Genomic DNA, 14,947 nt, shown 5'->3' with positions numbered 1-14,947 from the left:
AGGTTGGTCGCCCCTTGATTAATATATTATCATACATTGAACCATATTACTAAGCGGTGCTGTGCCATGAGGCCTTTGGTTGCTGAAATACATCTTACGACCCATCCAAGTGAGGTTTTTTTTTAAGGGAATGGACCATAAGGTGGTCTTGTGGAGCCACAAGGTGTCCCATGACATAATACTGTTTAGTAAATATGGGCCATTGTGTCCTGTGTTTCTATTCAAAGCTCTTTTGGGTTACCAACCGTTAAACGTTCCGAGTCCAAAAACCACACATAACTTCTTGAATCATGACTCCCTTATGAAATATTTTCTATTAACGTTGAATAAAAATAACTAATATAACAAGCAAAAATGATTAAAGTTGTCAGACATGACAAGGCTTAGGCGGGCTTAACATTAGGATCCATATGTCGTACAGTAGGTACCAATGACAGTAGTACAGCTGGTTCTTTACTAACGTAGAATCCTGTGACATTCAAACGGAAAAAATAATTAAATATCACTGGGTTTTTCATCCCAGCGAAATCATTTTTAATAACGCAGGTTGAAGAAACGTATTGCAACAGTTTTCCCAATGTTTTTTTAATCCCCGGTTTCTACAGTACGTACTTTGGCACGGGTTGCCTTTTGGCCTTCGGCTCAATTTACACAGTACAATAGGGAAGGCGAACTTAAAGATGCGAGCTGCAGGAAGTTGTTTTAAGGACACGACACACAATGGCGTAGAACAGGGGTGGGCAACTCCGGCCCTCAAGAGCCACCAGCAGGTCAGGTTTTCAGGATATCCTTGCTTCAGCACAGGTGACTCAATCAGGCCCTGATTGCGCCGCCTGAGCTGCAGCAGGGGACTGATTGGGCCACCTGTGCTGAAGCAGGGATATCCTGAAAACCTGACTGATTGGTGGCCCTTGAGGACTGGAGTTGCCCCACCCCTGGAAAAGAACTTTCAGCAATCTTGCTGTTTGGTATTTTAGTGAAACATAAGGTTAGAATATGTTAAAGCAAACATGTAAACATTGAAACTTTTATACAGCATAAGCTACTTGAATTTAAGGGATGTGTTATTTGCATTTCAACTTTTAACCACTATTTCTCTTGTCCGTCAGGTTGCTCTGCCTTTTTGTGGGGGCTAATTATTTTTCTCCTCGTGTTCCTTAGCTAGCGGTGTTTATTGTGTAAGCTAGCCCAGTTTATTAAAGAAACAGACCAAAGCAGGGAATTTCAAAAAGCCCTTTTCTTCTCGCAGGCTTTGGTGGCTAATTAAAGAGGTGGTTGCTAAGAGATGATGAGAAGCATCACTGTGAGTCTCTGATGTGCATTCTTTTTTTTACCTTGAGCATCCAGGTTCTGGACCAGAGTTTGAGACGTACCAGACGTTGAATGATGGCAGCTTCAGAAAATAGTACTCCAGTTCAAAGTGGCCAGAAACAGGAGAGGGAGGCTACGTTGGAGGGGGATCCGAAATGGAACTTCACAGAGGGGAACAAACCAGGAACCCATACAATGCTGGGAAAAGCACAAGAGTTCTTTCAGATCTGTGACATAGAGAACAAGGGGTTCATTACTCGCCGTGATATGCAGGTACTGCTGAAGTTATTTGTTCATGTACAGTAATTGGGGTTGCACTAATTAATTTGTCGAGTTTTTTTCTTCTAATTATTAGTATTAAAAGTTAGCAAAGGCGTGCAATGTTAGATAGGAATGAAAAAAAAGAATCTATAAAAAAATATTATGTTAGAATATATATATCTATATATATATATAGATATATATATATTCTAACACAATAGTTGTATATATATATATATATATATATATATTTCCGTTCCGTTTTATTATATTATATATATATATATATATATATATAATAAAACGGAACGGAAATAGCCGGGTTAGTCCAGTTGTGATAGTACAGAATACATTCTGATATATATATTGATTTATACTGTTATATTTAAAAGTAAAGAAATAAACGAAAATAGCACTGCAAAACTTTTTGCAGTATAAACATTTGAATATGGAGTTTGTTACATGTTTTTTGTCCATACTTACTTTACCTTTCATAGTCAAATGTATTTTTTTTTTTTATGTACTGTACACACATTATACAGTATGTGTAAGCGGAAAATTTAAAATACAAAACTTCCATGTATTTTTGATATTTCATGTTTAGAAGGAATGAACAAGACAAACACCATTACCATTATACTGATTACTGTGAAGTACTGTACTAGCAAAGCCCATAATCTACTAATACAGCCAGTAAGTACTTTTGTTAATGTATTTCTTCCCAGGGAAACACATGAAAGAGACATTGTCTTTTCGTAATCAAATACTGTACATACTGTAGAACAAATTAGTCTCTTGAAGCTTTGATTGTTGGATAATTCAATAAACACACAGATAACCAGCAAGTTCTAAGGAACCCCAAAATTACCACATAATATATATATATATATATATATATATATATATATATATATATATATATATAGAGAGAGAGAGAGAGAGAGAGAGAGAGAGAGAGAGAGAGAGAGAGAAAAGAGAGAGGAGAGAGCGCACGCCCCATAGTGTAAAACCGTAAATTTATTGAGGGTAAGGAGGGAAGGGGGGTAAAAAATGCACTCACAAGGGTACAAAATTTAAAAGCATTTCGTGATCATAATCACCACCATCCGGTAACTGCAATAGATTCTTTAGAAGACCTTCGATCCCGAAGATGGAAGAACCACAATCTAGCAAGATGTCCTGGGTAAGTGGATAGTTCGAAAACAAGTTCCAAAGATCCCAAAGAAGGAAACCTTGCTGACAGGTCTCTGTGGCGTCTGGCGCTCGAGTAAATCTTCTCCTGCGCTCCGTGATGACGTAGTGTCTATGCGTCTACGTGATGACGCTCCCTGACGCGTTTTGTCACACCTGGGTGACTTTTTCAAAGGGTAATTAGCACATATAGTTATTAATTATATTATTACTCACATTTATACCCTCACTAGGCGCTGCTTTATTGTTTTGTTTGTCTTGGATATATATATATATATATATATATATATATATATATATATATACGTATTTTGGTTATTCAGCAGCGTGTCCTGTTCTTTGCCTCCACGCTTCCACGCTCCACACGTTATTCGCGTCATCAGACGGCGAAGACGAAGGCACCGGGTCTCCAGGCTGTTGCTACTCGGGCTCCTAGTCATCAGACTCTGTACTACTAAGGATATTTTCTGTGGGAGCTAAGTATCCTCTGCACTGACTGCATCCCATTTCAATGTGAAGTTCACACAGGACACTGATTTTTACACTGCTGCAGCTTACCACCACTGTCCCTTTTCAGCCCATAACATCATATGCACATTACACTGTTTTTCTATTTTACAGCATATATTTTTCAGCTATTCTGCACTGCCTGTTAGTTATTATTGCAGCAGGATCTAGACATTGTGCTGTCCTTTACAATGGTATAGCAACAGCTTGTGTGTGCATATTCATGCTGTAGCAGGATTTGATGCCATGTGTCTTTGCCTTAGCTAGGTCTTGGTATCAGCATTCTCAACTGAGCAGCTTTTTCCTTGTTGACCGACCGGTCTACAGAAGGGAGGCTTTATTTGAGCCTCACCATTCTGATATTATGTGTCATTTGATTATTATTTTGCTTATAAATTTCTGGCTTTAGCTTTGGTTCCCACTATTATTACAGGTTGCATGTGTCTGTTTTTCTGTACTTTTTGGAGGTGTGAGAGAGTGATTTTATTATGTTTGTATGTTATGTGATGTGTCTTTAATAAATTTGTTATACTTGTTACACCAGAGTGCTTTATGTGGGATATTTTGTTTCTATTTTTGTTTATATAATTTTGGGGAACTTGCTGGTTAACTGTGTGTTTATTGAATTATCCAACAATCAAAGCATATCATCAATATATATAATATTTATATAATTGGCAATTGGAGTGCTAGTGGGCGTGGCTAAATGTATACAACAACAAACAAAGAAGCCCAAAGCTTCATCCAATATGACAAAAATACACAGTGAAATACCTATATATCTCTTGAAAAAGGGTCATTTAGTTAAACCCTTTGGCCAAAGCGTTATAAGCCTGCTAGCCACATCAAGGCATGACCATTAGCAGGTTCTAACACTAACTGATTAAAATTCTTATTTACCTCTATAATTAGAGGAATAATTATCGCATTGGATCTGTCACATCTAGCTGCATGCAAGACCTGTGCATCTATAGAAATATACTGTGAAAATAAATTTAAAAAAACCTAAAAAAACAACTTTGTTCAGTGAAAGAAATGCTCCTTTTGTAATACTTTAAGTGTTCTTTATTTCATAGTTGATATTTTACTTTATTATGACAGTGCAGAGTTCTAATGGCCATAATGTGCTGGAGAATTGTCTGTCGATCAGTGGTGATATCATTCTTTTGGGCTAGCAAAATAGTTATTTGTTGTCATTTAAAGGAGCAATCCATGCAATATCCTACATGTGTGTGTTTTAAAATAAATCAGTTCTGTAGTATTAGATAATACTTACTACATTTTTTAAACTCAACTCTTAATGCCATTTTAATGAGTTTTAATATATTAAGCATCCTTTGATTTCTGCAGCAAGTTTTAACACACCTCCCCAGCAGTGCAAGATCTTTGCAACATTTTCCTGTTTGTGATAATTTGTTGCCAATATTCCCAACAGTTTGAGCTGCAAATTGTTACAATAGATAATGTTATCTTAGTAATATAAGAATACATTGTAGCTGCTGAGTTACACTGACTGAAGGATTGATTGAAACTGAAAGGCAGCCATTTAGTGAACCCGGGGAAGCACGAGCTTCACACATCAATTACGGGAAAACGAATCAATCAGCAGCTTAGGTAATTAGTTTTCAATAAAGGTTATCAAAGGTTGCATATATTAAAACAAATAAAAGTTTATTTTTTATTGTAAAGTTCCGCTTGGATTGCCTCTTTAAAGAGGAGATTGAGGACTTGGAAGCTCAAGTTGTGCATATGTAATCTATGGATAACTACTATATTGACCCAATTAAATATACAGTATTAAAACCTCAAGCACATATATAGTTACAGGTATGCAGCATTTTGGTAATTTGCTCTCTTGACTATGTACACTCTGTGATCTTGGGTACATTTTTCCCTGAGTCTTTTCAGGACATACTTGAAAATAAAACGCAGACAAATAATTAAATGCAACTTTCTTGATAACATTTTTTTTCTCTCTGTGTTATACAATGTCGCAGCATATTGTTTTATTAGCCAGTGTCAACTCACATCGCTACTTATAGTCCAAAGTACAGTAGAGGCAACGTTTATTCTAACATTTGCTGTAAACTAGCCGGGTTACATTCTGGTTATGTGCTGGGTATGTTCTGGGCTAGTTTGAGGCACGTTTAAGGCATTTCTGCATTAACTAACGACCCATAGGATTAACACAGCAGGGATCCCTGGCAGTCCCATTCAGTTTGAATGGGACTGCCAGGGACCCCCGCTGTTAATCTGATAGGCCATTAATCAATGCAGAAATGCTGGGGCTAGTTTAAGGAAAGTTTAAAGCATGTATTCAGAATGTACCTGGGTGTACCTGGGTCTTTTGGGGAATTGCCACTGGTTTTTGTTAGAATAAGAGTTGCCTCTACTGTATACAAACATCATGTTTTTATGTTCATTTACTTTGTGATGTGTCCTCCTAGTTAAGGTAATGTTAGGGATGTACTGCCCACGGACGCTGTGATGGCAGATACAATAGATGTGTTTAAGAAAAGGCTAGAGATCTTTTTAGAAAGGAAAGGTATACAGGGATATACCAAATAAGTAAACATGGGAAGGATCTTGATCCAGGGAGAAATCTGATTGCCATTACTTAAGTCAGGAAGGAATTTATTTTCCCCCTTATGAGACATTATTGGCTAATGTTTTTTTTTTTTTGCTTGCCTTCCTCTGGCTCAATAGAAATACAAAAATAGGGTTGGGTATCTCAGTCGACCAAATGTAACATAAGTGGGACATATGTATTTTTTTTCAACCTCATCTACTACTGTATGTTCTGTAACTAGTATGTGGGTTGCCACCTTTTTACGTAAAAGTTTCATTATGTGAATTATTTGGTTTGGTCTTTCAGTAAATTTCCATGGAGATACAATGGCCCATATTTGCTAAGTGGTGCTATGACTTAAGACATCCAAAAATGTATTTAAGTGAATGAATTGGTGTTTTATCTCAATGTGATGCTGTGTCTTTAGAAAATATTTAGCAGCCAAAGTCATATAATGTCATGCTACCAATATAGCCACATGAGTGATTCAAAGATCATACAGGCCACAGAGCATTAGAGAAGGAGTGGCTCAGTGAGTAACGACACTGACTGCCACTGAGTTGGTTGCAGGGGAGCTTGGTTCAATTCCCAGTGTCAGCTCCTTGTGACCTTGGGCAAGTCACTTTACCTCCCTGTGCCTCAGGCACCAAAAAACATAGATTGTAAGCTCCACAGGGCAGGGACAAATGTATTTGTAAAGCACTGCGTAAAACTAGCAGCGCTATACAAGAACATGTTATTATTATTAGAGTCACAGAAGTGTCTCTTAGTAATGAGTCAGTGTGCGTGACTTTTTGTAATAATCCCATTCATTTTTAATATATAATTCAAAAAAATGTTTTCTCTTTCAGAGGCTTCATGGTGAGTTGTCCCTTAGTCTAGATGAACTGGAGAAGGTCTTCGATACTTTGGATGCGGATGGTAACAGTTACCTAACCTTGGAAGAATTCTCCACTGGATTCAGTGAGTTTATTGCATTGATTTCCATTGATTTCTTTTTGAGAATCTTAACAAAGCATCAGGTAACATTGAAAATGCAGCATGGCCCAGCTAGCTTTTTTTTGTACTGTAACAGTAAAGTTGCAAAATAGGAAACATTTGTTTTTCTACTGTACTGTATATTAGTAGTTGTTATCTTAATCCCCCACCCCCCAAAAAAAACTACACTGAAAACACAGAAACCTGGGCTTTGCTGAGCAAAAGGGACACACATACTATTATACAGTCTATACATTTTTTTGGTGTCCGAGATTGTACTTTGCAAATGAATAAACTATGAAACTCTACATCAGTGGTGCTCAAACTCAGTCCCCACAGGCCAGGTTTTAAATGAGCACTCCAGACGACCCTATGCTTTTTTTTTTTACATACATAGATTTGAGCAGGGGGTCTCTGGAGCTGAAACCGCGTTGATTTCAGCTCTGGCGGCCTCCTGCTTCCAGAGATACTTACTGTACCACCGTATGTGCTACCAGAATCTCGGTGCAGTTTAAAGCTCCCGCGTAACGTTGGCCAATAGGAAGATGAGGGATGACTTTGCGGCTTCTTATTGGCCAACAGGACAAAGAACTTTTAAACCAACATATTGTGAACCCAACCAGGGTTCCCACCGGCATCACCTATGGGGTTAAGTATCTCAGGAATCAGGGGGTCCACGGAGCTGAAATCTATGAGATTCATCTCTGGGGACCCCCTACTTCAAACCTATTTAAAAAGAAAAGAAAAAAACACAAGTGTCACCAGGAGTGCCTCTGTAAGGCTATCCCTGCTTCAGTACAGGTGGCGTAATCAGTGGCTCAGTCATTTTGATTGAGCCACCTGTGCTGAAGCAGGGGTGTCCTGACAAACTGGTGTTGGTAGCACTTGAGGACTGAGTTTGAGCACCACTGCTCTCCGTAAATGGTATCACTTTATATCTTGTGAAATGAGCTGTTTTAAGTTGCATAAAAACTCAAAATAGAATACAAAATGCCATCACTTGCTATAACTTAACTGCTTATGAGACGTGCATTCTGATTGCATAGGAAATGCAAACAGTAATGTAATGTTTGATGTAACCGCAAAGCAGAGGTGGGTTGAATTACTGTATGAAACTAGTAGAGATGAACAAAACCGGGTGAGTAAAATCAAAACCTACCATAACTTTACATGTCAAACTAAAATAAAAAAAATATTTTTTGAAGATTTAAAATAAAATATTATTTAGAACACAAAACTGACCAAGACACCAGGCCAAGTGTCCACCTCTACTATGGACGTACTAAGGACTTGTTTCTCACCATGTCTATTTTTATTTATTTAATGTGTTTCAGTTATATTGTTTTAGTTTCCTAATTCTGATCATGGTTTTACACTTCCTGTATTTTAAGCACGCTCTCTTATGCAATTTACAGTAATTGCTTATTTTGATTGTCTTTCATAATTTTGGTAAAAATCCCAAACTAAAATGCAAACCGAACTAATCAAGTTTTGGAGAAAAAAAAACAGAACCAAAACACCAAAAAAATGTGTAGAAGCAAAAATAAAAACATGGGTGAAAGGGCCGATTTTTACAATTTAGCCATCCCATGTTGGGTTGTTAGACACCAGTTACTGAGTGAATGCTCTGGGTACCACTTAAAATAGAAGTTAAGATATGAGTGTTATCAGAGGTTGAGTTAGTGTTAGAAATATGTAAACTGATATCACTCTAGTTAGAATTGACATTCCCCCACGCCCACAAAGGAAGAACGTGGACACGTTTTTGACTGAGCATCATAAAAACAACCCCCACAGTATTAGAAATATGAAAAAATTCAGGTTCCTGCCACGGAGATACCACATGTGGGTGGCAGGGGGACAATGATTTAAAGGCGGAGGTTGCATGCTCTTTGTGGCGCACATGCAAATTATATGTGATACTAAATTATAAACATTCACCACGTTTCTGCACCATAAATGCCTCAAAATTGTCTACCTAGTTTTTATTGGCGGAAAATACAAAAACATTTCCTATTGCGTTCATATGTATGAACATATTAAAACTAAGCTTTATACATGGCCTCCGTTGTGCCTCATACAGTGAATGTGACCAGTGCAAAATAGTAAGCTTGTATAATCAAAGTGAGTGAAGACATGTATTTGATCATAACATTTCAGGCCAATTTCTGTTTGGAGATGAAGTGCCAACAAATGAAGCGTTCGGGGAACACTCTGAGCAGCTACAATTTGAGAAGGTTTATCAGACAAAATGGGAGGAGAGCGTTCAGAAAGTAGAAGAAGACGAGAACCTTAAGTTCTACAACTTGATCGACAGCCTGGGGGCCAACAAGTTTTTGGAAGAGTAAGTAAATCCCACCTTGCGGAAATATATGATATGTTACTCAATAAGTGTGTGATTTTGCAAAAGGTCCGTGCACACGGTGTAAGGTGCCTCAGCAGATGTAGTCCGGGTGCCTGGCAAAAGAGATTAGATACAGTCAGTAGCGATCACAAAAAGTGATCTTAAAGAAAAAAAACTAAAGCAAATGTATTGTCCAAGATGTAGATATTAGCCAAGGCTTAATATCTGCATGTTGGACATAATATATTTTCCTTAAGTGTTTTTGCTGCTATTCCTGTGTTGGTGTTTAATTTAACACTTTTGTGGTCTACACTGACACACATGTTATCCACGGCGCCACTGGAGTTTCACCCCCTGTACCCCTGGGACATTATTACAGTGTTACTGGAGACCAGCAGAGGCCACCCAGACTGGAGTACAACAGGGAGCTGCATCATGTTGCTCCAATTGGAACCTGGCAGTTACAGCTGAGCAGAAACCCTTACCTGTTATAGGTGTATCTACAATGTATTGTATTGTATTGTATGTCTTTATTTATATAGCGCCATTAGTGTACATAGCGCTTCACAGCAGTAATACATGTGGTAATCAAATAAATAACAGATAATATAAATAACAGATCATGGGAATAAGTGCTTTAGACATAAAAGTAACATTTCGGAAGAGGAGTCCCTGCCCCGAGGAGTTTACAGTCTAATTGGTAGGTAGGGAGAACGTACAGAGACAGTAGGAGGGAGTTCTGGTAAGTGCGTCTGCAGGGGGCCAAGCATTATGTATCGTGTTTAGAATATCCACAGTGCTATTCATATGCTTCTTTAAGCAAGTGTGTCTTAAGGTGGGTCTTAAAGGTGGATAGAGAGGGTGCTAGTCGGGTACTGAGGGGAAGGGCATTCCAGAGGTGTGGGGCAGTCAGTGAAAAAGGTTTAAGGCGGGAGAGGGCTTTAGATACAAAGGGGGTAGAAAGAAGACATCCTTGAGAAGAACGCAAGAGTCTGGATGGTGCATACCGAGAAATTAGGGATGAGATGTAAGGAGGGGCAGAAGAATGTAAAGCTTTAAAAGTGAGGAGAAGAATGGAGTGTGAGATGCGGGATTTGATCGGAAGCCAGGAGAGGGATTTCATGAGGGGAGATGCTGAGACAGATCTAGGAAAGAGTAGAGTGATTCTGGCAGCAGCATTTAGGATAGATTGTAGGGGAGACAGGTGAGAGGCAGGAAGGCCGGACAGCAGGAGGTTACAGTAATCAAGACGGGAGAGAATGAGGGCCTGAGTCAGAGTTTTAGCAGTCGAACAACAGAGGAAAGGGCGTATCTTAGTTATATTGCGGAGGAAAAAGCGACAAGTTTTAGAAATGTTTTGAATGTGAGGGGCGAATGTGAGAGAGGAGTCGAACGTGACCCCTAGGCAGCGTGCTTGGGCTACTGGGTGAATGATTGTAGTTCCAACAGTAATGTGGAAGGAGGTAGTAGGGCCAGGTTTGGGAGGAAGTATGAGGAGCTCTGTTTTAGCCATGTTGAGTTTAAGGCGTCGGAGGGCCATCCAGGATGATATAGCAGAGAGACATTCAGAAACTTTGGTTTGTACAGCAGGTGTAAGGTCAGGTGTTGAAAAGTATATTTGTGTGTCGTCGGCATAGAGGTGATAATTAAACCCAAAAGATGTTATTAGGTCACCTAGAGAGAGTGTGTACAGAGAAAAGAGAAGAGGTCCCAGGACAGAGCCCTGGGGTACCCCCACAGAGAGATCAATAGAGGAGGAGGAGGTGTTAGCAGAAGAGACACTAAAAGTACGATGGGAGAGGTAGGATGAGATCCAGGATAGAGCTTTGTTCCGAATACCTAGAGTATGGAGAATGTGGAGGAGAAGAGGGTGGTCCACGGTGTCAAATGCTGCAGAGAGGTCGAGTAATATGAGCAGAGTGTAATGACCTCTGTGTTTGGCAGCATGGAGGTCGTCAGTTATTTTGGTGAGGGCTGTTTCGGTGGAGTGAGCAGTGCGGAAGCCAGATTGTAGAGGGTCTAGGAGAGAATAGGTGTTGAGAAAATGGAGCAAGCGAGAGAATACAAGACGTTCAAGTAGTTTAGAGGCAAAAGGCAGGAGGGAGACAGGTCGATAGTTAGAAAGACAGGTAGGGTCAAGCTTGCTGTTTTTGAGTAATGGTATGACTGTTGCATGTTTGAAGGAGGATGGATAGGTTCCAGAGCAGAGGGAGGAGTTAAAAATGTGTGTAAGCGTAGGGATTATAGTAGGAGCTAGAGGTTTTAGGAGATGAAAGGGAATGGGGTCAAGAGGGCAAGTGGTAGAGGGAGAAGAGGAGATCAACAGCGACACATCCTCCTCTGAGACAGTGGAAAAAGACTCAAGGAAGGCAGGAGGAGAGTTAGGAAGAGGTGTAGGATGGGGGGAAGAAACAGAGGGGATGTTCTGCCGTATGGATTCCACCTTTTCCTTAAAATAGTCAGCAAAGTCCTGAGCGGAGATGGAGGAAGGAGAGGCAGCTGAGGGTGGTTTGAGTAGAGTATCAAAGACAGAGAACAGTCGGCGTGGGTTAGACTTGTGCATGTTGATTAGTGCAGAAAAGTAGGCTTGTTTAGCTTGCGAGAGGGCAGAGTTGAAACAGGATAGCATAAATTTGTAGTGAAGGAAGTCTGCGAGAGTGTGAGACTTCCTCCAGAGGCGTTCAGAGGAACGAGTGGAGGAACGCAGCATGCGCGTGTGGGAATTTAGCCAGGGTCTAGGGTTAGAAGGGCGAGGGCGCCAGAGAGAAAGCGGGGCATGTAGATCAAGAGACGAGGACAAGACAGAGTTGTACTTTCTGACCAGGTTGTCAGGGTCTGTAGCAGAGCTGAGAGAGGAGAGGGAGGAGTGTAAAGTGGACTCAAAGTCAGGTAAGTGAATAGAGCGCAGGTTTCTGCAGAACCGGGGTGTAGATGGAGGTGGAGAAGGGGAGAAGCGAGATAAAGAGAATGAGATGAGATGATGGTCAGAGAGAGGAAAAGGGGAAATGGAGAAATCAGAGAGAGAGAAGTTTTTAGTGAAAACCAGGTCTAAGTAGTGGCCATCCTTGTGGGTGCTGGCTGCAGTCCACTGTTGAAGGCCAAAAGAAGAGGTAAGAGAAAGAAAGCGGGAAGCCCAAGAGAGAGAGGGGTCATCAATGTGGCAATTGAAGTCCCCAAGGAGAAGAACAGGGGAGTCTGAGGAGAGAAAGAAAGAGAGCCAGGATTCAAAGTGAGAGAGAAAGGCAGAAGGGGGATGAGAAGAGGTAGGTGGGCGATAGATGACCGCCACATGAACAGGGAGAGGAGAGAAGATCTGGACAGTGTGAGCCTCAAAGGAGGGAAAAGCAAGAGAGGGGGGAATAGGAAGGGTTCGGTAACGGCAGACAGAGGAGAGCAGGAGCCCCACGCCTCCACCCCTGCCATCAGGGCGCGGAGTGTGGGAGAAGGAAAGGCCACCATAGGAGAGGGCAGCTTCCAGAGCAGAGTCAGACTGAGTGAGCCAGGTCTCAGTTATAGCAAAGAGAAGCAGGGAGTGAGAGAGAAAGAAGTCATGTACAGAGAGGAACTTGTTAGAGAGGGAGCGAGCATTCCAAAGGACACAGGAGAAAGGGAGAGAGGAGGGAGGGTGGCAGGGGATGGGTATGAGGTTGGAGGGGTTGACACCAGAAGGAGTAGAAGTTGCATGTGGGAGGCGAGGACGAGAGCAAGTTGGAATAAGACAGGGACCAGGATTGGGAGAGATATCCCCAGAAGCAAGGAGGAGAAGCATGGATAGAAAGAGGATGTGTGAGGATGATTTGTAGGGGTGTTTTTTAGTGCAGGGGAAATAGCTGTGTGGTGTCAGAGGACGCAGGTAAGAAAGGAGTTCATGTGAACTGAGAAGTGGTGAAGAAAGGAGAGATGGAGATATATGAATAGAGTTTGAGACATACTGAGGCTGGTAAAAGGAAGTGCATAATTTGAGAAGAAGTGAAGTCACAGCAAATATAAATGGTAAAGGCAGCATCACAGCAGTAATGATGCAGTCTGGTATTGATGATATCCTCCTTTCCAGCGTAGTTCAAATGCAGGAATCAGGGCCTGTTGGGGTGTCCACTTCTTCCTCACTTCTTCCTCAATTCCTTTTAAACTTCAGTTGTTCAGTAGTCATGCCACTTATAATGGGCCACTTGGATATGGGCTGCAAGCAGACTAGCTGTTCTGACTGGGTTTATATAGGCCTAAAAAGTCACCTGACAATGTTGTTCTGTCTGCTTAATTAGCACATCTGAGGCACATTCAAACAAATGGTTTTCTACACAGGGTGTTCCCTGCCTAGGTGGCAACACTTAATTTGATTAGGGGTAGACAGAAAACAGCATTCAAATATGGATTTTACCTAGCATTGGATCACTTGCATATACTATATAATACACACAGCAGAGGATTTAGAGATGGATTTTACCTAGCATTGGATCACTTGCATATACTATATACAATGTGATTTTAACCCTAATATTTGTGAGTGCATTTATAAGGTTTCTTCAAAAAGCCAATTGTATTAAATGATAATACACTGTGGGGCATGCTTCTGCTTTTTGTTATATACAGTATATATATATATGTATATACTAGCTGAGAGACCCGGCGTTGCCCGGGATGTAATGTTCCCGTTCCTCTCTCCCTCCTCCCCCCTCTCTCTGTTTGTCCCCCATTCACATCAATCCAGTCCCCCCCCTCCCTCCCTCCTTTACAGCTTCATGTAGCGTGTGTGCGTCAGTCACTGTGTGTTTGCGCGCGCGTCAGTGAGTCTGAGGCAGAAACACAAACACACACAGACTGACTGACGCACACACAGTCAGTGTGTGCGTGTGTGTGTGCCTCAGTCAGTGTGTGAGTGCGACAGTCAGTCAGTGTGTGTGCGCGTGCGGCAGTCAGTGTGCGCGCGTCAGTCGGTGTGTGTGTGTCAGTCTGTGTGTGTGTGTCAGTCTGTGTGTGTGTGTCAGTCTGTGTGTGTGTGTGTGTGTGTGTGTGTGTGTGTGTGTGTGTGTGTGTGTGTGTGTGTGCGCGCGTCAGTTAGTGTGTGTGTGTGAGCCAGTGTGAGTGTGTGAGTCAGTGTCAGTGTGTCAGTCAGTGTGTGTGTCAGTCAGTGTGTGTGTCAGTCAGTGTGTGTGCGCGCGCGTCAGTTAGTGTGCGTGCGTCAGTCAGCGTGTGTGTGTGTCAGTAAGTTGTGTGTGTCAGTCAGTGTGTGGGAGGTGATGTGAGTGGAGCGCCGGGGAGGGGAGCACCAGGGAGGGGAGTCAGGGGAGGGGAGGCGTCAAAGGCAGGGGGGGGGGGCGTCAAAGGCAGGGGGGGGCGTCAAAGGCAGGGGGGGGGGTGCGTCAAAGGCAGGGGGGGGCGTCAAAGGGAGGGGGGGGCGTCAAAGGGAGGGGGGGGCGTCAAAGGGAGGGGGGGCATCAAAGGGAGAGGGGAGGGTGGCGTCAAAGGGAGAGGGGAGGGTGGCGTCAAAGGCAGGGGGGGGGGGCGTCAAAGGCAGGGGGGGGGGCGCCTCAAAGGCATGGATTCCTCCCCCTGCATTTCCTCACCTAGCAGCATTAAGTCCCTGCCGCCCTCCTCCTGATCCTCGGGGATGTTGAGCCGTAGAGAGCGTGCTCTGGGAGGTGGGGGGTAGGTGGGGAGGGGGGGGAGAAGGGGAGAAGTGGGGGGGAGAGAAGTGGGGGGGGGAAGTGGGGGAGCGACACACGCGACACGTACCTGTAGTTCCGGGCGCCGCCATCTTCTCACTGGGCGCCGCGAGGGAGGAAGGG

General features: G+C 42.2%; 1 protein-coding gene across 2 annotated transcripts in view; it reads left to right on the top strand.

The window, feature by feature from the left end:
* Positions 1–14,947, top strand: part of CRACR2A (calcium release activated channel regulator 2A) — a 132,237-nt gene that overhangs the window by 38,925 nt on the left and 78,365 nt on the right. Inside the window, exons 2-4 of one of the 2 annotated variants that reach the window (XM_075602269.1) lie at positions 1,341–1,584; positions 6,691–6,802; positions 8,978–9,161. In XM_075602269.1, the coding sequence (XP_075458384.1) occupies positions 1,384–1,584; positions 6,691–6,802; positions 8,978–9,161 (497 nt within the window). In that variant the 5' untranslated portion in view covers positions 1,341–1,383. The remainder of the gene's footprint in view (positions 1–1,340; positions 1,585–6,690; positions 6,803–8,977; positions 9,162–14,947) is intronic. The other variant, XM_075602267.1, reaches the window with a different exon arrangement.

This window comes from Ascaphus truei, chromosome 5 (genome assembly GCF_040206685.1).
Source record: "Ascaphus truei isolate aAscTru1 chromosome 5, aAscTru1.hap1, whole genome shotgun sequence".
In the NCBI taxonomy this organism is placed as follows: Eukaryota; Metazoa; Chordata; class Amphibia; order Anura; family Ascaphidae; genus Ascaphus; species Ascaphus truei.
Note: the sequence above shows the minus strand (reverse complement) of the source record. Positions and strands in the feature narration are given on the sequence as shown.